Source organism: Rhamphochromis sp. 'chilingali', assembly GCF_963969265.1.
Source record: "Rhamphochromis sp. 'chilingali' genome assembly, chromosome: 9".
Classification (NCBI taxonomy): domain Eukaryota; kingdom Metazoa; phylum Chordata; class Actinopteri; order Cichliformes; family Cichlidae; genus Rhamphochromis; species Rhamphochromis sp. 'chilingali'.
In genome coordinates this window covers 34,444,580-34,469,417 of record NC_137936.1, presented here as the reverse complement: position 1 = coordinate 34,469,417, position 24,838 = coordinate 34,444,580, and the positions used below count along the sequence as shown (strand labels likewise).

General features: G+C 37.7%; 1 protein-coding gene across 1 annotated transcript in view; it reads left to right on the top strand.

The window, feature by feature from the left end:
* The window catches only part of cdh22 (cadherin 22), a 91,549-nt gene extending 71,504 nt beyond the window's left edge, over positions 1-20,045 (top strand). The window contains exons 9-12 of the mRNA XM_080892586.1: positions 9,501-9,618; positions 13,117-13,266; positions 13,540-13,641; positions 18,510-20,045. Of these exons, the coding sequence (XP_080748712.1) occupies positions 9,501-9,618; positions 13,117-13,266; positions 13,540-13,641; positions 18,510-19,042 (903 nt within the window). The 3' untranslated portion in view covers positions 19,043-20,045. The remainder of the gene's footprint in view (positions 1-9,500; positions 9,619-13,116; positions 13,267-13,539; positions 13,642-18,509) is intronic.
* Positions 20,046-24,838: the final 4,793 nt, after the last annotated feature.

The window sequence follows — 24,838 nt, the reverse complement described above, 5'->3', positions numbered from 1 at the left end:
AAGTCAACATTGAAACACCTGCGGCTTTTGGTCAGGTGCGGCTAATGTATGTACAAAACAGGATTTTCCCCTGATTTTAGCTTGTGCGGCTAATATACAGGTGCGCTTTGTAGTCCGGGAAATACGGTATTTGTTTTTTGTTAAGTTGCCTAATAATTATGCACAGTAATAGTCACCTGCACACACAGATATCCCCCTAAAATAGCTAAAACTAAAAACAAACTAAAAACTACTTCCAAAAACATTCAGCTTTGATATCAATGAGTTTTTTGGGTTCATTGAGAACATGGTTGTTGTTCAATAATACAATTATTCCTCAAAAATACAACTTGCCTAATAATTCTGCACTCCCTGTATTTGCTCTGTTTACCTTGAATTATACCACTATGGTTGCCTGTCCCTGCACAGACACATGCTAAGAAAAGGCATGCATACACACACCCACACACATGCTGTACACAGGCTGCACTGTCACACTCTTAATGTGTCAGATCAACCCCCGGTTTACTGCGCTAATGAAGAGCGTTTCATTGTCTCCTGTTGTGTGCTCGGTTATCACCCAGTCTCGTTCACAGAGTGTCAGCTCCTTGGCTCAGGTCTAGCTTTTGGTGGAACCACAGAGAAAATCAGATTTACCTAAGCCTTTTAACTGCGGTTGGGTTTGATCCTATTTAAGAGTTGGCAATACAACATATTTGTGTGTGTGTGTGTGTGTGTGTGTGTGTGTGTGTGTGTGTGTGTGTGTGTGTGTGTGTGTGTGTGTGGTGGGGTTCGGTGCGGTGTGCTTGAAGGGAATAAAAAATGGGTGAAAGTGGCAAAGCAGCTTTTGCTTGGAGACAGTTCACACCAGGGCCGTGACACAAAAATTGTTAAATAGCTTCTCACCTTTTATTTACAGAGCCTTCCTTTGCATCCTTCTTATGCAGGTTGATGTTCAGAGATTAAAGGAGAGAAAAAAAAACTTTCCATAAGCCTGAATTAAAGAGAAATACAGGGAAAACAACCCCATACAAAATACAGGTTGGATTTACGGTTCTATCATGTAGAACACATGTGCACAACCTTGCCAAAAAGAAATGCATCCTTAATCCATTTCCAGAGGATCAGTTCCAGGTACATCTCCACAGTAAATATAGTTGTGTAGAGTCTTTTTTAGTGGAGTGTACATTTTTAAAAACGACTTCGATAGAAAATGAAACAACAAAGGGAAAATGTTGCCTGACGAGGAAAAGTTGGCACACTGCTATCAGTAATGTACAATAAGATGTAAGAAAGAAATAAGCACGTAATGTTACTTCAAAACACATTGCACTTAGTTTGACATAAATTCAGTGGCGCTGTTAAGGTGTCCTTCACTGTTTTATTGTTTATTCAAATATGAATGCATCTAAAAGACAAAATAAGGAATTAAAGTCCACAATCACAATGAGTGTAGACAGAGGAAACATAATACAATAAAATGCAAACAATGCAAGACACTGATGAGCCCTCAGTGACTATTTGTTAAACATTGCGAAATTCAATGAATTTCCTATAGTAAAAGATCCTGATGTCATTTAGAGATTTAAAAACTGCCTTTCTCTTTAAATTATAGTGTTGATTAATGACACCCTCCAATTATGATTTTGTTCCCACATCTTTGCATTTAGGATTTAACTGAAAGTGAGTTCATGTCTCAGAATGACTCTTAAGAGAAATTTAACGAAGGAAGTGCCGGCAATTTTCTGCCTACATCCCCAAACTCTCTCAGACTGCTGCTGTTCACCAGAGACACACATACTGTATGTAGACACAAAAATTAGATTTTTTTTTGAGGTAATATATTCCCTAACTCTGAGAAAAACAACACTTAATATTGTTCACAGCAAGCAAGTTTTAAAAAGGGGTACTGTTTGCCCTCTAAAATATGTGACAAAAGATTGTCTTTACATAGTTACAGCGCAAGCACAATGTCTACAGAATTCAAATGAAAACATTAAAAAAATTGTAAATCTGTTTTTAACTGTCACAGGCTTTCAAAATCTGAGTTAAACAGACTTTCATAACAGAACCATGCAAATCTATAAAATATAAAGGTTAAATTATCATAGCAAATAAACAAAGCCAATTTAGTAGTGTAAAGATCACTATTCAACACCCAAATTATGAATGAGTCTTAATGGTCTTATGATGTGATCCATTTTAACTACAATTGCCATTCGGGCCATGAATCACACAAAATAATACATACGTAACTTAATTTTATTAAGATTTTACAGGATTTAATTTACATTTAACATTTGATATTCCTGGTCCGTGTCCTGATTTGGCAATTTTCCCCAGTGTTCAGCACCTCTCTAAATGGCACATGACTGTGTTCATGCGCCATCCCTCACCCACCTCGTGGTATTTATCTGATTAAATGCAAAGAGACAGATATCATATAGTGCAATGTGTGCAGAAAAAAGGCTGGTTGGAAAGCCAAATACTAAGTGTGGCCTGGGGTAACAGAGCCCTGTCAGCTCTGCCATGCTGTCTTACAGTTGGCTGAGTGGGTCAATGCGACAGATCACCTCGGTTTGGCCAAAATATTGCCAACCTCTAACCCTCGAGGACTGAGTTTGAAATAGCTAAATGCCAAGCCTGCACTCACATAGCACACATATGAGCACATTGTTCACTCACTTTATGGATATGCATAAAGGACTAAGACAAAAACATGCAAGCACACATCAGATATAAAGGAGGAATTGGTAAAACAAGGCGTAAACCAGCAGAGATGAGGAAAAAAACCACAGGAAAATACAGACAGACTCATAGTTTTGCCAGTGCTTCACGAGTAGGAGACTGAATGAATCATCTATTCTACTTACCAAATGCCTCTTCCTTTTGTCTTTCAAATGTGAATGTTGAATCAGATGAACCAGCAGACTTGACAGACTGAATATTCACAGTTTCCTTTTTTTCCCCAAATTAACCTTGTCAGTGTTTACAGCATCAAGGTCTTTGTGCATTCAGTACAACTTTCTTTTCTTCAGGCAGAAAGTCTGGATGTCAAATGATATTTGTCACTGCATCTAAAATGTTAAATTAGCTTTTTTTGTAACTAAACGAATAAAATGAATATACTTAATTTCTGTAATTTTTCTGGAGAGCTTAGCTTTTATTTGCAGGAACACATGAGGACACTTGTCAGCATAATGTCATAATGATTGAGTTAAACCATTTAAATCAGACACTCAAAAAAGGCAGACAGTCAGTACTATAGTTTTTCTTTTGAGGGCAATTCAGATTTTTACCTCAAAACCTGGTAAGTGAATATATTTTAACAACACTATGTTAGGGCACACCTTGCTAGTAACAGATCGGGCTTTGTGCCTTCAGAACTGCCTTAATTTTCAGCAAGATGCTGGAAACATTCCTTAGACTTTGACATGATAGCATTACACAGTTGCAGTAGATTTGTCAGCGAATATCCATGATGCACATTTCCCATCTAAGGTGCTCTACTGGATTGAGATCTGGTGACTGTGGAGTCCATTTGAGTACTGTGAACAAGGAATGGGAATGGATAAGAATTTAGTAATTCTGATTCTATTATTGATATCACTTACTGATTCGATTCCTCATTGATTCACTTTGACAATGACCACCATTGCTAAGCTGCATACGAAAGACATTACATTGATACAATGTTGTTGCATGTTTGTTGTGATCAGTGTTCGGATCTCTACTCAGAAAAAGTAATTATTACACACATTACACTGAATGCGTTTCCCTAAAAGTAATGCAGTATGTTAATTACACCAAGAAAAATTTATTCCTCCACTTTACCATCGCGGTGTTGTGCAATAAAAATAAAAGTTATGTCCATATCCACACTATATACTGCAATGCCATTTCCCTCCTCTGGCACACAACCCGAAATCGGATGGATAAACAAGCAGACTAGCAAATTCAAAAAATTGGATGCTGGGTACCGGTTTTCTACAAGAACCAGTTCACGATTTTTCTATGGTGCCAGTTAATATTACTTTTTATTTTTCGCATGCATCTTTTGACAGTCTAGTCTGGCCATGCAATGTGACTCAAGTTTTGCACAATGCATTGAGTCAGTTTAATTCTACGCTGGGCAACAGGAGAATGCTTTTCACCACTCAGAATAATGGATGCATTTGAAAACGCACCGCTGATGCTTGCAGTGAATTCCAGGCTTCAGAGATGAACCCAGCACTACACATTTTAAGTAGTTCAATGTTTATTTATTTATTTTTTTCATTACCCTCCCCACTGCCATCATGAAATGGCTGATTTCTACTGTGAATGAGAAAGCCTCCTCTGCCTCACAATCTTCACCTTTCAGACACCTATAGTGTAGATGGGGTGTACTTTTGGGAAGTCTCCCCCTGTAGTTTTCCAGAGATGCAAGAGATTTAAGGGGGTCAGGAAAGGGGACTGCTAGATAGAAATCTAATTAGGTGATTGTGCTTGAGGGAGCTTCACTAGCTGCTCGATAAACTCCCACACACTCCTCTCTCATTTCTCTCCCTCACTTTACACTCTCTCCCTTGGCACTTAGTTTCCACTCACCCTGCGATGCTGCAAGAGAGTCCCCCCCACTGAGGGCACAGTCACAGAAAGCAGATCATGGCTCATTTACTACATCGTCACTGTTGTTCATATTCTTCAAATAGAGGAGTAGATTCATCCCCCGGTTGATTATAAAGTTATTGCTTATAGTGTCTTCTCTTTGCTCATTATTCTTTTACCTTCAGAGAGAAATAAAGTTGACAGTGCTTCAGAGAACGATGAGAAGAAACTATCATCCCGTTTTGGCATACAACACTGAACTGTATTTTTCATAGATCACTGTGTATATGTGGTAGTTTTTGCCCTATGTCACTGTGTCTATGTTATTGTGTGAGAAGACACACACACGTAAAGATTTTATTGCCGGTCAAAATACTCTGTGAAATACAAATGTCTTTAGAAAAGGGGATGTTTGTCCCTTTTTGAATTTTGTTTGGCCTTTGCTCTTCTTTAAATTCTCATATTAAACGAATCGAAGTGTGATTATAGAAGAAATCAAAGATTTAAAACAGCAGTGCAAACATTTGAGCCATGGTTTACAGTATTTTCATGAAATAATTTGCAATTCATGATTAAAGCAGTCATATAACTCTGATGGTGACAACATGCCGACTGTGGCATGGATGTTTGTACCAACACTGGCAATGTTTGTCATATTCAAAGTGTGTAGGAAACTTTAGTCACGGTGCTCCAATCAAGAAAGCAAATGAGATGGCATTGCTCATTTTTCCACATCATTGTGGAAAAGAAGATATCAAAATATCTTGGGGTTACATTAAACATCATTTACATTTAGAGTATGTATAAGGTTGGATCCTGGCATTATAGCTTAAGGGTTTTTTGTTTGTTTCTTTTTTCTTAACTCTAGATCCACGAATGACCCCATTTTTAGAACGCTTCTCTGAAGCACTTATTGTTGCTAGGTTACAAAACCGTCTTCTTCGATGTTAGATTGTAAATTACTAGTTTGTCAGTGACAGCTAGAATCAGTTTCTTCTTCTGGCACTCTGGACAGTATTGATATTGTAGGTCCCACCTCTTCTTGGTTTTGATTGGTTAGGGAGAAAGAAGTGACACTGATGAGTGCTGTCATGCTGAACTATATCCAAAATTGTCCTATTTTCAAACTGACAATACAAAACACTGTGTACTTTAGTGTTTTTTCACCAAAGACAGCTACAGAAGATTTGTATCCTCTGATACTGTGCAAAAAAACTTTTCAATTTTCAATTCAATTTTGTTTATAAAGCGCTAAGTCAGCTCAAGGCGCTTTATATTGTAACAAAAAGACAATATAATAACACTGAGGAAAAAAGCATGCCCTGTGGGCATAGAACCTCATTCTACATGTCTAAGCTACCACACACATGTAATGCCGCTCTTAATGCTTCTTGACATTAACTTGCAAAGCTGCATGTGACTCAGTATGATCTCACATTAAACAGACTTGCCAGTGCCCTAGAAAGTCTGTGTTATGTCTGATTGTGTCTGAGTTAAAAACAGTAAAGGTAAATTGTTCTGGGAGTTTTATCTGGGCACTGCAGACCGTAACCAAGCACTCACATTGCTCAACCAAACTGTATTTCGAGGAGTGTGCCCGTATCTGATATGGAGAGGCTCACGGTGTGTGGCGGACGTGAGAAAGGCGAACTGCAGACGATATCCTGATATGATTCTCTTGACACTGGCTCATGTGTAAAAAATGTTGAATATAAAATGTGGGATTTGAGTCGCCTCATAATATGCTTTCATTTTTTTAATCACATTTTATGAGTACAGCCACTATTTCATAGTCCATGTGTTTCTATAATTTGTGAGTGGAGATTTTGCACCACACTGAGGAAGAAGCAGTGATTTAGTCTGAAATCATGCTGTAGCATTTTGTAATTACAAAGTAAGGCATATTTTCCAAAACAGCCTCCCTGAGCTGTTAGTATGACTAAGCCTGTTCTGTGTTTGTGATGCAACGTCAATCCTGAGACGCTGTTTATTGTGAAGGCACAATTGTGGCCCGGAAGTGTGCTCAGCAGTAGCTTAGTCACAGTAATGCATAGCCATCACTCACGCTCAAAGAGTTCTGTGCAGTGCCATAAATGAGGCTCTCTCACAGATGGGCAAATTGAGCTTAAAATCACACAATGAAGCAGATGACTTTATATGTGAACCACAAGGATTACATCTACAATAATATTGTTTGAATAATCAATTTACAGATGATGAATGAAGGACGCATTTTTGTAAAAGGATGAAAGGGAGACACTTTGTAAAAGATAAATGTAAAGGACAAGCAATTAGAGAAAAAGGTAATCACCGTGACAAACAGTGAGAACAGGCCAAAGAGGCATACGGGTGAAGAGAAAAGACAGAAGGGTTTAGTTCAATAAAAAAAAAAACTCTTTAACATTTTTCTGCACCTGTATCCTGCATCTAAAAGAAGAGACTAACAGCTGAGTAATGGCTTGATTCATTTCTCTTGATCTTATCTGATCCTGCGTGCTTTTCTGAAACCAGACAAAGGAATTACAACTGTCGAACACCTGCTTTAATCATTCTGAAAAATGCCTCACTTGAGTTCTGGAGGTTGTTTGTCGTGTGTGTCTCTACTGATTTTGAACTCTCTCTGTGTGTGTGTGTGTGTGTGTGTGTGTGTGTGTGTGTGTGTGTGTGTGTGTGTGTGTGTGTGTGTGTGTGTGTGTGTGTGTGTGTGTGTGTACATGTACTCGTCACCTAGTACAAGATAAAACTTGTCTGCCTCAACACCAACAAAAACAATATTGCAAAAAATAACCCCACTATAAAGGCTAAAATAAATTTGCTGGTCTTTTTACAAGGTTCTACAAAAATTATAACAGTGGTGGACTTCAGGAGAAGTTTTGTATTGCCTGTTCCACATTCCTTTCTCAACCATTTACATTTTATATGTATATTTTTAATCATTTGTTTTATGCAATGATTTTCTGCCTAGACACTTTATCTCTGTCATATAATGCGGTGTTTTGCAACTAAGTGCAGAGTGTCGAGCATAAGTCCTAAATCTTTAAAGAATGTAGATTAGGTCAGAGGGAAGCTGTGTTTGCAATCAGAATGATGCTGCTGATGATGACTGAAAAAAATGAGTATTTGTTGGTTTGTTTGTTTGTTTTTGTAATTTTATCAGAACCACTGAAGTTGATTGCAAATCAAACAATTAAGATGTGATGAGGCTTAAAATAATCATCCACATACTCACATATGTTAAATGTTCATTTTTTTCCTTCTTCTTCCTGTTAAAAGGGAGTTTTTTCTTCCCCCTGTCACCAAGTGCTTTCTCACAGGGTCTCATCTGGTTGTTGTGGATTTCTCTGTATTATTGTGTGATCTTTAACTTCAAGCAACCTTTGTTGTGATGTAGTGATAGGGCTGGACTGGTAATCAGGCATACTTTGCATCTTCCAATGGATCAGTATAATTTATTTTTCTCTTTGTTGACATAATTAAACAGTCTACAGGTCGGCTTGAAGGGCTGGCACTACAAGCACTGACACCTGCCCATTGGTTAATTTTCATTACTGACACTGGCTTGCCCCATAAAATCTCTTAACTTGACCGGCCCCTCCACTACCTTTCCTGTATGCTCATGCACCTTGTTGAATAAAGTTTAGTGGCCATTGAGAACTGCTGGAGGGATAGCAGTCCCAACAAGAGACCGAGGAAGGTGCAATTAATTTTAATATTTATTTAATATTAAAGTGCAGAAATCACATGGATGGGCATAATAGAGAAGGGAGAGATTCAAGAGATTAAAAAAAAACTTTTTAAGATAAGTGTGGTTCAAACTGTGACTCATCTGACTAAGTGTGGGTTGTATGAAATCAGTTATTATGAAAATATTTACATCATTTAGTTAATGGCAGCTGGAAGACATGGCTAAGATAACATGCATTAATATAAAAAGAAGGGTGAATAAATAACTTAAGTTATATCACACATGCATCACAAATATTTTTCATCTAGTGCCATCGTAACATCCATGTCATGTAGATCATTTTGACATTTATTTTGAACAAACAAGTTTGAAGAGGTACTGTTTTGTCTGCAGCGTTTTTGGTTTATTTTATTTACCTAAACCCAGTGATTGTTTTGCAATAAACAAAGATGAAGATAATCAAAATAGTAATGACATGGTCTTAGAGGTTGTGTACTGGCAGAGGAAACACAGAAACAGAGCCGATGGATGTGATGTGAAAATATCATTTATCAGCTCGTGGTTTCATGCTGGCTGTGGAGTAATAGGATGAGAGGAAGATGAATTGTCACTGAGGGCCCCATGTTAAGGTGAAAGGATCTCCAGGGGCTGTTTGATGTCTGTTCAGCTCACAGTGAATCCTATCTCACCTTATTGTATCCACACAGAGTTCTCAAAATTGGATCACAGTTGATTTTTATCTTTGAATGTGGATCACTATTATTGCATTAGATACGAGAACTACACCCCCACCTAGTCTGTCTTTCTTTCTGTTCTCCTACACATTTCCATTTTGACTTTACTCCTTCTTAGCACAAATATGGCAACATCAGAGAGTGTCTCTGACTCTGGCTCTTTTTTTCTGTTCTTAGTTCTTTTCTCTTTTTAGTGAGATATTTTATGCCAGTTTTGCATTTCTACCATAAGACTTTTTTTATTATTTTGCTGTGTCAACTTTCTAGAAAGGATTTTTTTTCAGTCTCTTTGCAACTGTAGTCCCTTTAAACTACTCTGTTATATCGGACGCTTTCTTAGTCTGTTGCATCCAAGTACACTCGTTCCACATCAGTTTCTCGTTTATAAAAGAAATATTTGAAATGCAAAGTGTTTTTATATATACATTTATTTGAAATGGGTAGAAAAGTCTTAACGTCTGTGCCTTCTTTCTTGTTACTTTATTTCACTTTTTCTTCTTTGCTTTCCTAAGTTAATTCACACCATCAGTGTGGTGGATAGGGACGAGCCACAGTCTGGACATCGTTTCTACTTCAATCTTGCCCCTGAAGCCTCCAGCAATCGGTACTTCTCCCTGTTGGATTTGAAAGGTAAGAGGGTAGAGATCCTAAATTAAAGTTATGTGTGAATAAGCATTCAGTATTTGTGCAGCTATGCCGATAAGATTATCAGCATTATTGAATTTTTAGGTAATGACAGTAAAAGTAGGAGTCCTGTCTATGACCAGGTGTTATATTTGTTATGAGTGAGTTTAAGGATTTGGATGTGCACAGGTGTGACATATCTATAATGAACTGATACTTATCACCATAATGAAGTGATAATATTAATAATATTTTATTATTAATAATTGACCCCTATAAGGTCCAAGTGATGAGGAAAAGTAACAAAAAGTATCCAGGTTGAAAAAAAAGGAGACAAGGAGGCACAATTGCTAACTTAAAAGTTTGTATTATTTTTTCTTACTAAATAAATTGAAAGAGACGGACAAGCCACTATCGCCTTTTAAAGACAGGAAACAACTAAACCAGAGTTTTTTCACTGAATTATAAAGTAAATCAAAAAGGCTGAATCACCAAAACAGACACTCCTCTTCACAGAGCAGGACTAAGCAACCACCACACACAGCTCTCTAGCTACAAACCAAAAAGGCTCTCTGGCACTCGAGTTCTGGCTTTAAGTAGTCTGGCACCTAAGGGGGACAGGCAGCAGGACACTCGCATACATAGACCCTGCAAGGACCGTACCACTATATAGAAATTTGGTGAAATCCATTTTTAAAAATGCACCTTAAGACAATGTTTACTTAAAAGACTGTTGCTCAAAAAACTTTGTGAAAATATAAATTTAAATACATAATTACAGTTTCTGCGTTATTTTAATCCAGTGCCAGATGGTTGATGTTTTTAACATAAAATAACCGATAAAGTTAACTGCCAGAAGACAAGTTGTTTGAGATGTTTTTTACGGTGTAGGGAAAATTGTGTATTTTTTGTGTGATTAGACCTTTGTCTCATAAAAGGGAGATATTTCTATTATTATTTTTTGGATAAACACCAGCTGTTACGCTCCTGCTAGTTGGGAAAAATATCATTAGAAGATATTGCATGCCAGTATGTGGATGATTCTCTGCATTTTAAAAAAGTATTTTTATGGTTTTATGGTATATCTCATAAACTGCAGAGTTGTACCATGACTATATTTTTTTCAAAGCCTTTTATATAAATGTTTAAGCTTTGGAATATCTTTCACATTTGAACACTTTAACAGTGGATTTTTTTCTCTATTCCTCAAATGATGACTTTTTTTTTTTTTTTCAAATATTGTGTTGAACATAAAATTTATACCTACCTGCAAAATGTAAGGAAACATTAAAATCAGTGTTCCCCAGTGATGACTTTGCTTTGTCAGGAAGATGAGCTTCTCCATGCCTGTCTGTGTTTTTGCAAATGCACTTGCAGATCCGTCGTTTAGATATGTGTACCTAAGTGAATGTGACAACTGGCTAAATCAAGATTGATCTGACACCAGGAAAATGTCAGGGGAGCAGCCGGAGCCACAGAAATGTCACTGTAAAGGAGGCAGCAAGGTCTGCTGCAGTTCCGCTCGCTTAAATGTGAATCCAACAAATATAACACAATAATAAAGATACAGACACTGGGGACAGCAGAAGTATACCACAAGTGTTTTTCTGCCTTTTCACAAAAAAATGCACACTTACACACACATTGGAGAATCATAAAGGTTATCAGTGTCTGCTTACAATATCTGCCTTCTATGTAGGTGATTATGGAAACTGGTAAATAATCACAATACATATATTCTTAGATGTAATGTCACCCTATTTCCCTGGAAAAAATACACAACTTTCATATATAAATATATATATGTAGCCTACAAGCCCACAAACAACACCTCAGAACATGTATATGTTTTGATGTGAGGCAAACAAAATACCACTCAGACTTTTGATTCTTCTACCCCTCTTTTTTACACTGCCTTTTTTTCATGGACACATTTGTCAGCTTGTCACTTTCAATCTGTCACTTCTCTTCCTTATCATGGCCTCACATTGCGTTCTGTCTCCAAGTCTTGACACACAATGATGAAAAGGCATTTTTTTCATGTTGGTAAACTCTTTGAAGTTGTTGCTGGTCGTCTGTAAAGCAAAACCTTATCTCAACAAATATAATTTGCTGCTACATGACAAACTGCCTTCATGTTATGGGTGAAATGCCCCGTAGCATGCTAAAAAGATACATAAGACAAATTTAAAAGGAAAATAAAAATACACATTTTGTTATAAAAAAGAATTGAAAACTGAATCCTAATCTAATTATCCTTCCGGATACAGAAATTAAACGATACGTGGTGTGGGGGTGTTTTAAAGTTTTCAGAGGCATACAGTCTCAGACTGTTGTGTTCATTTGGACTGGCAAATTAAGTGATCAATTACATTGTTACTGTTGGATACAGACTGTAGCAGATGCAGGGAGAATCTTTTCCGTGCAGCAGTGGAATGGAATGCTGTGTTAAAGTCAAAAGGACAAATTGAGGTGTAGGCTTCCCGTACTTAAACGGTAATATGAAAATTGTTCTACATGTGTCAGAGGAGCTCCAAGACAACACGAATAACAGTGATATACGTTTGAAGAGATGAATTACTTGCTATCCTCTATGCAAGTATACCCACGAAGCCACTCTGACTCTATTTGTCAAAACCTCATCCTGTATTCTGACTTACATTTATCTTTGTCTCTGGCAGAGAGCTTGTACATACACAAGTAAAGTTTAATTTCACACAGTGGCTTTCACAGTGATTTCCTCTCCTCTTGTTGTTTGCTTTTGAAAAAGAAGATACATGTTAAATGTTAATGGCATAAAAGCAGTTTATTTTACCATAAAAGTTTAACCTCAGGTTAAACTTGACATTCTTTATCTGGAAACCTTGGACTGTGCACCGACTAAAATTATTTATTCTACTTGAGTTACTTCTACTTCTATTTGGAATTATTGTCAACTTTCAAGTCTTGAAAACTATAATTATTTATTTAAGTTTGAGTGAACAACACTTCTACAAGTAGTTCTTTTACTGCTTTTCTCAGTGCAGATGTAAGTACACCCATATGGAAAAGAAATAGTAAAAACTTGTATGTGATTACTCATGAAAGTGGCCACTTTCATGAGTAAATCATATAAGGCTTACATGATTTACTCATGAAAGTGGCCACTTTCTCATTACTTTCATACATTGTTTTAGTAAGTATCCAAAACATACAAGTTTCATTATATAATTTTTCAAGGGATCTTATATCTGTTTTCACTCTTATATGCTTTTCATACAAGTTTCACACAAGACAGATACAAACTTTATAAGATTTATGTATATCTTTTCCATATGGGCAAAGTAGACAAAAAACCACAACAGTGATAATAAACTTACTGATTTGAGTTCCATGAAATTTACTGAAGGCTAGTAAAAGCTAGACACTATCAAGGAGACATAGATGGTATTATTTATCATAAAGACACTAATATGTGTTTCTCTGCTTTACCTTCTCTCTGATCCCAACCCATATCTGACCCAGACAACACAGCTGGCATCCGGACTCAGCGGTCAGGCTTTAACCGCCATGAGCAGAACGTGTACTTCCTGCCTATTCTAGTGGTTGACAGTGGGCCTCCCTCCCTCAGCTCCACAGGCACCCTGACCATTCGTGTTTGCGGCTGTGACACAGGTGAGTGCTGCTGTATGAGCTGCACCATTACTAACATTATCATCACTGTCACCTTCTGCAGAAGCGGGAGTGCTAAAAGGTCATCTACATGCCAAACAACAAAATAACACAAGGGCATAAATTTGCATCAAAATGGTCCTCTACAGAGATTTCACACTCTTAAAATCATAATATATACATGATAAAAGACATTTTCTTTACAAGATGAGGCTTTGACAAACTGCTTGTGTTGAATTTGCAAAGTAAATGCTCCTTTTATGTTTTATAATGCAGATGGAGCCATCCAGTCCTGCAATGCCACAGCCTATGTAATGAGTGCAGCTCTCAGTCCTGGGGCACTTATAGCATTACTGGTGTGCATGCTTATACTAATAGGTAAGCAAGTGAATGTTCTTATAAATGCATGGAAGATGAATGTATTGCTGTATGTTGAATTTTTGTATGGATTCATTCGTTTGCTTTTTTGCTGTAATGCTTAGTTTGGGATGGTTACTTTGAGATTCAGTGGAATCACAGTGGGATCAACTAGTTGACAGCTGGGCCTAAAGACATCAATTCAAGCTCAGTGCCTTTTTGTCATTAATTCCTACAGTCATGTTACCTTTTATTGGACTGGTCAGTTTTATATTTAATCCATATATAATTGAACTGAAAATGTATATTTGTTAAAAACTTAAATGAGAGACATTAAAACAGATCAAAAACACATTTTGTTGCTGCTTTCACTAGAAGAAAGAGGCACAGATGACATCTAGTTTTGTAAACAATATCAAGCTACTTTGATCCCTGGAACACAGACTGTGATGGAATGAATGGGAGTGAAGTGAAAGTCGTCTTGAGAAAGCAAACATTTAAAAGAGCAGCCTCAGCACTTGGAATAGAGGCTTTAAATGGGCTTTCCAGAAATTATTGGATTTTTATAGAGAGACACATACACATGTGCACCTCCTAGCACACATAAATGCATATGCTAACCCCCTAAGAGATGTTTGATATTGCCATTTTTTAAATTTTCATGAGTTTCCTTCCCACTTTCCCCTTCTGTACATGTTGGAGCTCCACTCCACAGTGACAGCATGAGACCACAGCGCTGTCACAGTGTTTTGTTTCCCTCGCTCGTTCCTCGACACACTTTACATTGCGCAGGAATTGAGTGATGGATGATGTGCAGACTCAACTGTGAATAACATCGCTAACTATTTCTTTTAAGAGCTTTTCTAATGAGAGTTGTTAAAACTCTGTCTCCATTAACTGAGACATCTACTGCAGTGAACTTCAAAAGCAGAGCATCATTTATTCATCATGGCTTTAAAAGCCTCAACAAAATGTTGTGTACAAATCTAAGGCAACCTCTGCTGGCTATAAAAATGTTTCTCTGGTATTGTGGTTATGGTACTCTGAGCAACATTGCATCCCCCTGAAAAACCTGGGTATGGCCTTTAAACTACTAAAAACCTCGATTCTGTGCATGAAAATAGACTGTACAAAATATTTTATTTAATGGGTGGCTTAGTGAACAAAAACAAGCAGTATGCAGTTTTTTTCTTTATTCCGATGGTGTAAGTAATCCGTGCCATTCTCTTGCCTGTAAATGTGCCTCATATAAAAAGCTGAAGGACATGCTAGGTTAAAGCGCCTACATGCTGCTAGTCATCATGTGGACAGTCAAATCTCAGGACTGCAGGGGTTAGGATCAGGGGGATAAACACTGTTTTCACAACTATCATGTAGTGTGAATAACAACACTAGAGTGGGACATGTGACAGGAATCGTATCACTTCAGCTGCACACTTTCCTCTTTTCCTTTTTCATACTATACCACATAACATGCTATACACCTATACAAATTGCAAACCTAGATTAACAACTCCACTCCTAGTAACTGCAATGTAATTCATTCTCTCTATTCAACGTTATTGTGTGCACATCATCTTCTCTCTCCCACATTTGCAGATATACACTCTGACTGCCTAACCAACAAGCTAGCACTCTCTCCAGAGACTGGGCAACCTCTATTATATCAATTGTTGGGTGATGAGAAAAATGAAAACAAATTTCTGCCTAATTACCTTACGAACAAACAATCCCTCCATCAGTTCATTTATAGGCCTGATGTGATGAATCCATTTCACTGCGTTGCAGCATCTGCATGCATCTATTCCAATTACCTCCCATCTGCTTGTGATGAACTCCCGCATGGGGGCAACCAGCGCAGCCCAAGGGTAAATTAACCGTCTTGTCAGGAACGCTTATCGCAACATCTGTACACATAGGGACCAGCTTTGTATGTATAAGAGACAGCTATGCGCAGGTACATATGCTTCCTGCAAGAGTAAACTCTGTACATGGTGTTGAATTGAAATTTAGACGTGCTAATCTCCTAGTTAAATATGTTTTCAGTGGCTTTCAATTCAAGCATCTGTATACCTAAAAGGTAAATTCCATTAGGAGGGTTTTTGAAAAGTGAGGCTATCAGATCATCTTCGCTTCAGAATGCCACATAATAGCACATACTCTTTAACACAGTTTACTGAAGGGAGGCTGTTCTGCACCTAGGAGTTCATAGTTTCCTACCTCCTATTATTCTTCACATTAGTGTGAATTTAGAGTAATTGTCTTAGTGCTTGGTTAGTATGCATGGCTGTGTGTGCCACAGTTTACCACAAACCGTGACTCTTTCTTCAGCCGCCTGGCAATTAATTTACCCAATTCATACAGGAGAAGAATAAACACAATGGCTACAGACACCGTATCCCAGTGGAGCCCAGCAAACAATGTAAGAAGAGAACAACTGTACATATCAGTCAGAGATGATGAATAAAATCCAATTCAAGATCAGCAAAGCTTTTTAGTCTGTGTCACAGCTCTGTAGGCAATGAACCCCCTGGGTGTTTCACTTTACAAATGAATTTTAGGGCATTTATAGCAATTGAAAAACAATTACCAGGAACAGCAACAACTCGTTGTATAGATCCCATCACTATTATATTCTAATGTTGTGTAGGGTGTACAAAGAAATGAGATGGGAAGAAAGGTGAAATATTTATTAATATAATCATATGACCTTCAGCGTCACATTTGTATGGATTTCCTGTACACAGCACCTATTTCTAACATCCATCTATTTTGACTCGGAAACAACGTCACTATAGCTCATTTTCACAATGTATGAATGGGTATTTTGGGTTCAGGGCATCAAACAATATGTGCCATCCAGGACAGCACAGGCACCATTATAATTGATAGTCTTTTTTATCTCTGTGGGCTTGTAGGCATCTGTTTTAGGCTATCTGTTCCAGAAGATGCATGATGTGTACTGCTTAATGATCTATCTGAATGTCCCTTCACTGGCATCCCTTTGGAGCTGTTGCTTATTGTGCCTGCTAAAAGGAAAAAAATACTGTAGGTACAACAAAGCATTTTAGAGAACATGCCAGGCAACTTCTTTTCCCTTATTGAGATTATATTGTAAAACGGGAGAGTAGAATAATTAGCTTTCCATTTTAGAGACAGAAACAATTCTGAGCCTGCAAGAGTGTTGTAGTACTTGCCAATTTGTCAGCAATTTGCAATTGGCAGTGTTTTATGAATCAGGACAGTGCTGCCATTTATAATCTGGTTTTTGTGAAATATGGCCCTCAGAAGCGAAAGACCATCGTTTTTCATGAACAAAAATAAACAACAACAACAACGAATGTGCATTACGATAACAAAATACCAAGGAAGTGAGTCAGAAGCTGTTTTGATGCTGTTGTACAGTTCAGTTTTTGATCTACAGTAGATTTTTTTCTCCTTTTATTTTAATAAATGAATGTTAGTACAATCGTATTGACAGGCACATCAGAATAAAGTACTTTTATCCTTGTCTTTCAGAGTATTTACTATGCACTGTAGAAAAATCCCTTTGCACATTCTTCTTTGCTAATAACCTGATCAAAGAGCAGCTAGATTGCTGTTTATCCCACTACTCAAAATTGAGTTGTTCATTATCTTTGTCACACTCCCCAGTGTGCATCATTCATTAATAACTGGCTCTAATAAGTTTTTACCATCACTGTAAATGACATTTAATGTTGTTGCAAATCTGAGACAAATCTGGTGGAAGTTTCAGAGGGAAAAGTGCAGCCCTGAGGAGGGATGACGAAGTTAGAGGGTGGGTGTCTGAGCTAAGTGAGACTTGTCTAATCACAAATGAAGGCAGTAATTAAAACAACTAAGCTGAAATTGAAGCCAGATTGATTTATCTGTGCATACAGCCTTTGTTTTCCTCTCATCTCATTAGTCCATAACAGGATCTATCACAATTCTTTTTAATCAAGACTTTTAAGCATTTATCTCTCTTTCTGAGTGGTCTCCTCAATTTCTTAGCTGAAGAAACAAAAACTCTTACTTTCACTTGACTTGGATGAGTATTGATATACAGATTGGTCTCCATTAAGCCTTTTGAATCATATTTCTGAGCGAGGCAATCAAGATGTTGAAAAATCAATGCTCATGCATTTGAAATGTAAAACTTGATAATATATTATCTTCCCCTGCGGTGCCTTTGCCCCGAGAGGTGAAATCAAAGTTACTATGGGTGTATTTAGAAACTTTCCTATGGAAAGCACTTGCAAATCCATCATGTGCAGTGTATGCTCGACATACACATTTAGCTCAGTAAGGAGAAAGAGAACAAGTAACAAGCGGAATTTATTGCAGAAACCTGAGCATGCAAAATAGAAGCATTTTACTCAGATGAAAAGCAACATCATAGAATGAAACCCCAGATGAAGGGGAGGTAGACTAGACTGCAAGGACCCTAGCCACCGGCGGTGAGTTAGCAGATGGCTGAAAAAGACTGTTTAAGATGAAGTGGACAATCCAGATGGGTTGAAGATGCGAAAGAGACAGTTTGACAGTCAGATTAACAGACTGATAGGATTTTTTTTTTTTTTTAAAAAGGGCCTGAATCTGTAGGCATTTTATGTGTTTTTTCATCACAAAATGTCAAAGGGATTCACTTTTTGCATGCAATATGTTTAAGCCTCTGTGTGATGAGAAACCTGTAAATGAGAACCTTTTTATCTGTGTTTTACCAAAGCACGAGAATTCATGTGTGGGAACGTTTGTGGATATATGTGTTTTTGTGTTTGTCTTAAAATCTATTCACTGAATTGAATTGAATATGTTATTTTAATGTAGAATTACAAATATCGTCTCTTTTCACTTTCTTGTTCTCTCTCTCTCTCTCTGTCCATCAGTTCTTGTTTTGCTGATTCTAACCCTGAAACGCCACAGGAAGGGCCAGAGGATGACAGAGGACGAGGAGGACATGAGGGATAACGTCATCAAGTACAACGATGAGGGTGGAGGGGAGCAGGACACTCAGGCATATGACATGAGTGCTCTGAGGAACCTCTATGACTTTCCAGAGGCCAAGAGCTGTGACTCTGGCCCAGACATCCGCTCACTGCCACAGTGGATACAAGCTAAACGAGTGGGTGGCAGTGGCGCAGAGGCAGCTGCTGCGGCAGCAACAGACTTTTCCCTTTTCAAAGGCTACATTCGAAAGAAGGTGGAGCAGGCTGATGCTGACCTGTCAGTGCCACCATATGACTCCTTCCAGACATACGCCTTTGAGGGCACCAGTTCACCGGCGCTTTCGCTAAGTTCCATTCATACACTGTCCACCACCTCAGAACAGGATTTCTCCTATCTCAGCGAATGGGGACCACGCTTCAGGCAACTGGCAGGCTACTACGCACCAGGAAACCCTGAGGAGGAAAGGTCCTAGCACAGCTTCTTCTCAGCAGAGACACTTTTAAACACCCTCTTCTTCCTCCTACTTATCTCTCTCCCCTTCTCACCCTCTGGCAGGCTACTGAGATCAGAGCCAGTCTATGTACTCATTAAAGTCAGAGTACCACCTCTTTATCTCTTTAGCAAAATTCCCAGTCTCAGACTTTGAACTCCTTTGAGAAAACTTTGAGAGGTTTTTTTTTTTTTTTTTGCTTTCTTTTTTTTACGCTTGTTTGTATTTTCTTGTGTGTGAGAGTTTTAAGATTTAAATTAAAAAGCTCTGGTGATCATATGAAATAAGGAAGAGAATGAGCGATATCTAAAACTGCTATTTAACCGTGTGCAAAGGGAGAGCTTGTTTCTCTCAGGAAAGAAGAACATTTATTTTAAGTTAAAAGACGGACTGTCAGCATTACATGGGTGGGGTTAAACCATGCCAAGGTAAAGTGTCATGTATTTATTTGATGCCGAAATATTTATGTATTTATTTGTTTTTATGTATTTATTTATTTATTTATACCATGCTCACTATGGTAACTACAAGAGTGAACTCTGCTAAAGTGTTAATGAAAAAGTGAGGGGAAAAGGACATCATGAATCAAACGACACAACATGGAAGAAAGAAGAACTGCATTAGCAGGGGAGTCCACACAATACCAGTGAAGAGATGACATCTGGGTCATATAAAATTACATTCTGGAAAATATTTCTATTTATTTTCTATGACCACTTTTGTAAAATAATAACCAACTTCAAACAGATATACGAAAAGCAAAGGAAACTAGAACAGAGGCAACACACTGAATAATAGAACTGCCGAAGAAAACAGCTGCCAGTTTAGTCTGAATGGCAAAGACTGATGCACTTTTGCTGTATTTTAGTGATTTATAAAAAAAAAGGAGGGGAGTTTATGGTGACAAACTGAGAAAAAAATGTGTGTTAATCATTTCTTATCCTTTCCACAGCCATTTTTAAGGCAATAAGGCACAAACCGCAGCAGTGATGACTGTTTTCCTGGAATTGGCTGATGCCCAGCCTTGTCCTACAGGGAGCCAATCTTTATTCCAGATTTGTGTGTGAATGTGTACAATATGTTCGGTTTATTTCATATCCTGAGATGTTTAATTTTCCTTTTGACATTTTATTTCCTTTGGGGTAAGGGAAGAACGGTTATGTCTAATTAAAGAAAGAGTTTTATGGGATAATGTGATTAAGGAAGTGGTCACATCCACCTGGTATCCACAGCCTTTTCAGTGTTGACCTTAACTTGCAAATGTATGGAAAATGAAAAAAAAAAAGCTAAATAAATATTTGATTTTTTGGTAAAAACTACATCTCCCTTGGTGCAATAAACTAAATTACTCAGTGAATTGCTTTGTAAATGAGATCACGGAGATAAAGTAAATAGAGCATCTCTGTTACTAATTATTGTTTGCCACTTGTTTGCTGAAGATGTCTGCTGAATTATGAATAATTGTGGAGCTAGGTTTTGTTTACACCAGGGGTAGATTCAGAGAATAGTTGTAGATGGAAACAAACAGACCATATGACAGGCCACAGCCAAACAAAGACTCTCCTCTCAGCGTGTATCCCTCCTGGCTGCCTTCTGCCAAACTACAGTAATTGTCGTAGTCACCAGAGGATGCTGAGGTTTATGAAGTTGCTTTTATCTTTCTGACCTGCTGCTAAAATGGCCCTTCAGACAGTGGCTTGGATTCACATTCAAGTCCTTTCATAACTGGGTTTCAAAGAAATGTCAGTTTTTTTTCAGTAGCGCTACTGTATCCACTCATAGTTTGCTAAGAAGTGACATTGAACTATGTTTCAAACATAACTCATCCATCACTGCTCGACAAAAAAAAAGGTATAGCTAGACTTTTATTCTACAAAACTAAAGTAACAGCAGCATGACAAAATATATGCTGCCACACTATTTTACAAGTATAGCAGTGATGCCACAATCAGCAGCACAACTTGACTTCACGTTGTTGCAGTTGCAGAATAGTTGCAACTCTTTTTTTTTCTGTAGTTATTTCAGTCAAAAAAATAACTACAGAAAAATTCTGTAATTAGCATATGGATGGATAGTCTTTAAAAATTGTGCACCAGTAATTAAGTTATGTTAAAGAAGAAACTCAAATTGATTTCACAATTTAAATCACGTTTTACATCCCTGGCTTCATCAATATGCATTGTACTCTATTATACTGTATTGATCCATACTGCATCAGTGTTTGTATTTATTTGTGCATCTGTGCCAAGGAGTGGTTGGCCATTCATTATTAATCATAGCTTTTAGCCTAACAGCATTTGCTCACTGACAAGCAAATGTCGTACGCTGGATGGATTTATACAAATGTAGGTCAGCATGAGCTCCCTACTCACAATCATAAAGGAAGGGTTGCATGTAAATGTCCTTTAAACAAACTATGTAGACCACAATGTTGTCTAGGTGACCAAAATCTGCAGTCAAAGAGGTCATGTGACTAATGTTGTAAAAGCTGAGGTTGAAGAGTAAGCCCATATTTAGGGGAAATGAGATCCTCCAATTGCAACTGTACATCCATGAAAATGCAAATGAGCCTTTCATTCATCTTCCGTCACCGTCTAGGAAAGTGTCAATATGCAGTGATGACCTGAACATGTGAACATATGAATGCATTGCCATAAATCAGAATATCCCCCCAACTCCAAGGGCAGCATGAGGCCAGTCATTAGTTATGTAGATAGATGGCTGGTGATTGACAGTTCTCCATGGGGATAGCTGTGTGCAAATTAAATATCCTCTTCTCTTTGTACTTGGCTGGGTAATGACAATTGATTAAACATTGGGGAAATATGAATGTGCGCTGCTGAAAATATCAATCACACATAGCCTAATAGCTGAATAGCATTAGGTTTTTTTTTGAGTGTTTTTTTTTCTCAGGCATTAAAAACAAAGCTTTCACCTTCAGCAGTGTAAAAACAAATTCATTTAGCTAAAATGCAGTGCAAGTACACTGCATAAGCAAACCAGACTACAAATGCAGCACTCTGACAAGGTGAATTAATAAAATGAGATGAGTACAATAGATAGATGGCCACTCACTCTTTACAAAAACTGGACTCGGATAGAAAATTGTATGTCTTTTTCTTCACAAAATGACACCTTTTCCATGGGCAGAGAAGCGTTTCATTCAAAGATTAGATAATGACCATGACTTTTCTCTCACGCTTGTGTGACAGCGCTTTACCTGGGTCTGCAATGAAATCATTCAGTACAAATCTGAATCAAAAACAAGGCTCCCATTTATTTGTATAGCATATTCAAAGCTCAGAATTAAAATTAATTAAAAGCTTTGTCAGATAAAACACACAAGACATCATGAGTATAAAAAATGATACTAAAAAAAATCTAATTACATCCATTTTCTATTCTACTTCAGGTTCTGAAAGAGAAAAATCATTGACAGCAAACATTTGGGGTGAGGCAGGCTGCAATCTGGACAGGTTTGCCACAGGTCTAAATCATATAGAAAAGGGGCCATGAATAAATCTGCTTCAGCATACCTGCGTGCTGTTGGACTGTGGGAAGAAACCCAAGCAGGACAGTGGATAACACACAGACTCCACAGTGAAAAGCACATTATTCTCAAATAATTCATTTTCAGTTTGAGGCAACACTGCCACCATCACATAAAAATGTGTACTTTTTTAAAAAACATTAAAATAATATTGATTCTGGCAATGCCTGAGGTCCTTGGGCAGAGTCCACTATCTTATACAAAGGTCCTAATGGGAAAAATCCCAGTTACCCCTTCTTTTGATTTTAAGTCTTAGATAAGTAAACACAGCCCTGCTAGAGGATCAGAGGTTGTGCACTGGCTCATGAAGAAATAAATGTGTGCAGTAGCCAGCGACGAGTCCTGAGGAGGCAGTAAAGCTCAGTAAAGCCTGGAGAGATTATTTGTGCCTTATTCAATGATTCCATGATTTATTTATTAATTAATTTGCATTGTGTTAAAGATCTACAGTGGTCTAATTCAAAATAACTATTACCTAAAAATTTCCAACAAGCAAGATGTAATGCATCCCTCAAAGAATTAGCAGGTTTCTACTGCCTGTTTTTTTTTCCATCCTTTGTTTTTGATTTCTTTGGGCGGTCATGATCCCGCTACCTATAAATCGAGTCATTCGTGTTTTCATCTGTTTCCGCCATTTTATCAAAGCTGCTGGTGTCTCACAGATACACAGAAGGTCTCTTTATGGCAATAGGGAAACAGGTGTCTTGCTCCCATCTCGTCACATTTAAATGAAAGGGGTGTTTCTTTTTACAACATGCAGAGTTACTGTTGTCAAGGGGCATATTTTAACCTAAGCTATGATCTTTTTGTAAAGCAGCTTTCAGTATCTGAAACTAACCAGGTACAGTGCAAAACACAGAACTCCCAAAAGGGACACAAACTGTGATCTCCTGGCTCTGAAAGTTCCAGCTTACTTCCTCTCTACCCCCTCTGACCTTCTAATAAGGGTTTTATTGCTCTTTAAAAGATGTTATCTCTGCCTAATGTCTAATAATATCTTGTGTCTAATATTGGCTGTGCACCATTGCCAAAGTACACCTTGTGCATATAGACCTTGTCCAAGAGCAGCATTATCAACAGAATGACATTGTTTTACGTCCAAGGATGTGAAAGCGTTTTAAAATGTTAGTCAGGTGAATTAGGTCAGCCTGAAGCGCTTGTTAATTTTTTATTTATTTTTTTGGTATAGAAAGGTTTATTTTTCAGATATGCATTCATGTGTAGGTATTTTCTCAGAGAAATGTTTGATATGCAGCAATTATAGTGACAGATGGTAAACATATTAAACACTACCATTCCTTTCTGGCTAAATAAAAGCGAGAGAGGGAGCTATGGTTGAACAAGAGTGAATGACAAGAGCATTAGCAAGACCAAAGCACTGAAACAGAAAAATCAACATTATTTTCCAAATGTTTCAGGACCGTTACATTCAAAAGCACAAATTAATATTTTCAGACCTCCTTCATCCTGTCTGGTGTGGCTTCTTTGCTCTGCATGTGTGTGTAGCTCACTGACTGTAGAAAACATATATTTATACAGTCATTGATGTGGCTCAGCCAGCCCTGGCCTCAGTCAGACACACACTTAGAGCTCTTTAAACATTCGTAACAAACATAGAGTGGAAGTTGTGGAGATGAGTCAATAATGTACCCTTGTCATTGTCCTTCCTGCACATTAATTAATAGTGGGTTAAACACCCACCCACACAACACTGCTCTTCTAAAACATCTTGAAAACAGTAAAATAAGAATAAAATCACTAAATCCAGGGAGAGGTTAATACAGAAAGTTAAACTGAAAAACACTTTACAAGTAATGGTTTTGAAAGACTTATTGTTGTCTGTAGTGTCTATTTTGACTGGAGTCTATTAAGGTTATGCAAACACATGACCACTGTGACATTCATTTGGTCACCATTTTGGATGTCTAAAAATGTAAGGTCAGGTGAATAAAGTGAATAACGACCATCTGTCAACCACCTGTCGCAAGGGAAAAAATAATTATTCTCCAAGTGGTTGTGAGTGGGTACTACCATACAGGCTGAAGATGATTGTTGATGCCCCAATCACCCAGGCCAGCCTATCAGTCAGCAATCCCCTGGAAACCACCAGGTAGGGAAGGAGGTAAAAACACTTCTCAACTTCCAGTTTGAAACACATTTTTCCCAGTTTTACTACTGCTTGGCTTGTAGTTAGTAAGTATTTGCAGACAAACATGAAATACTATGGG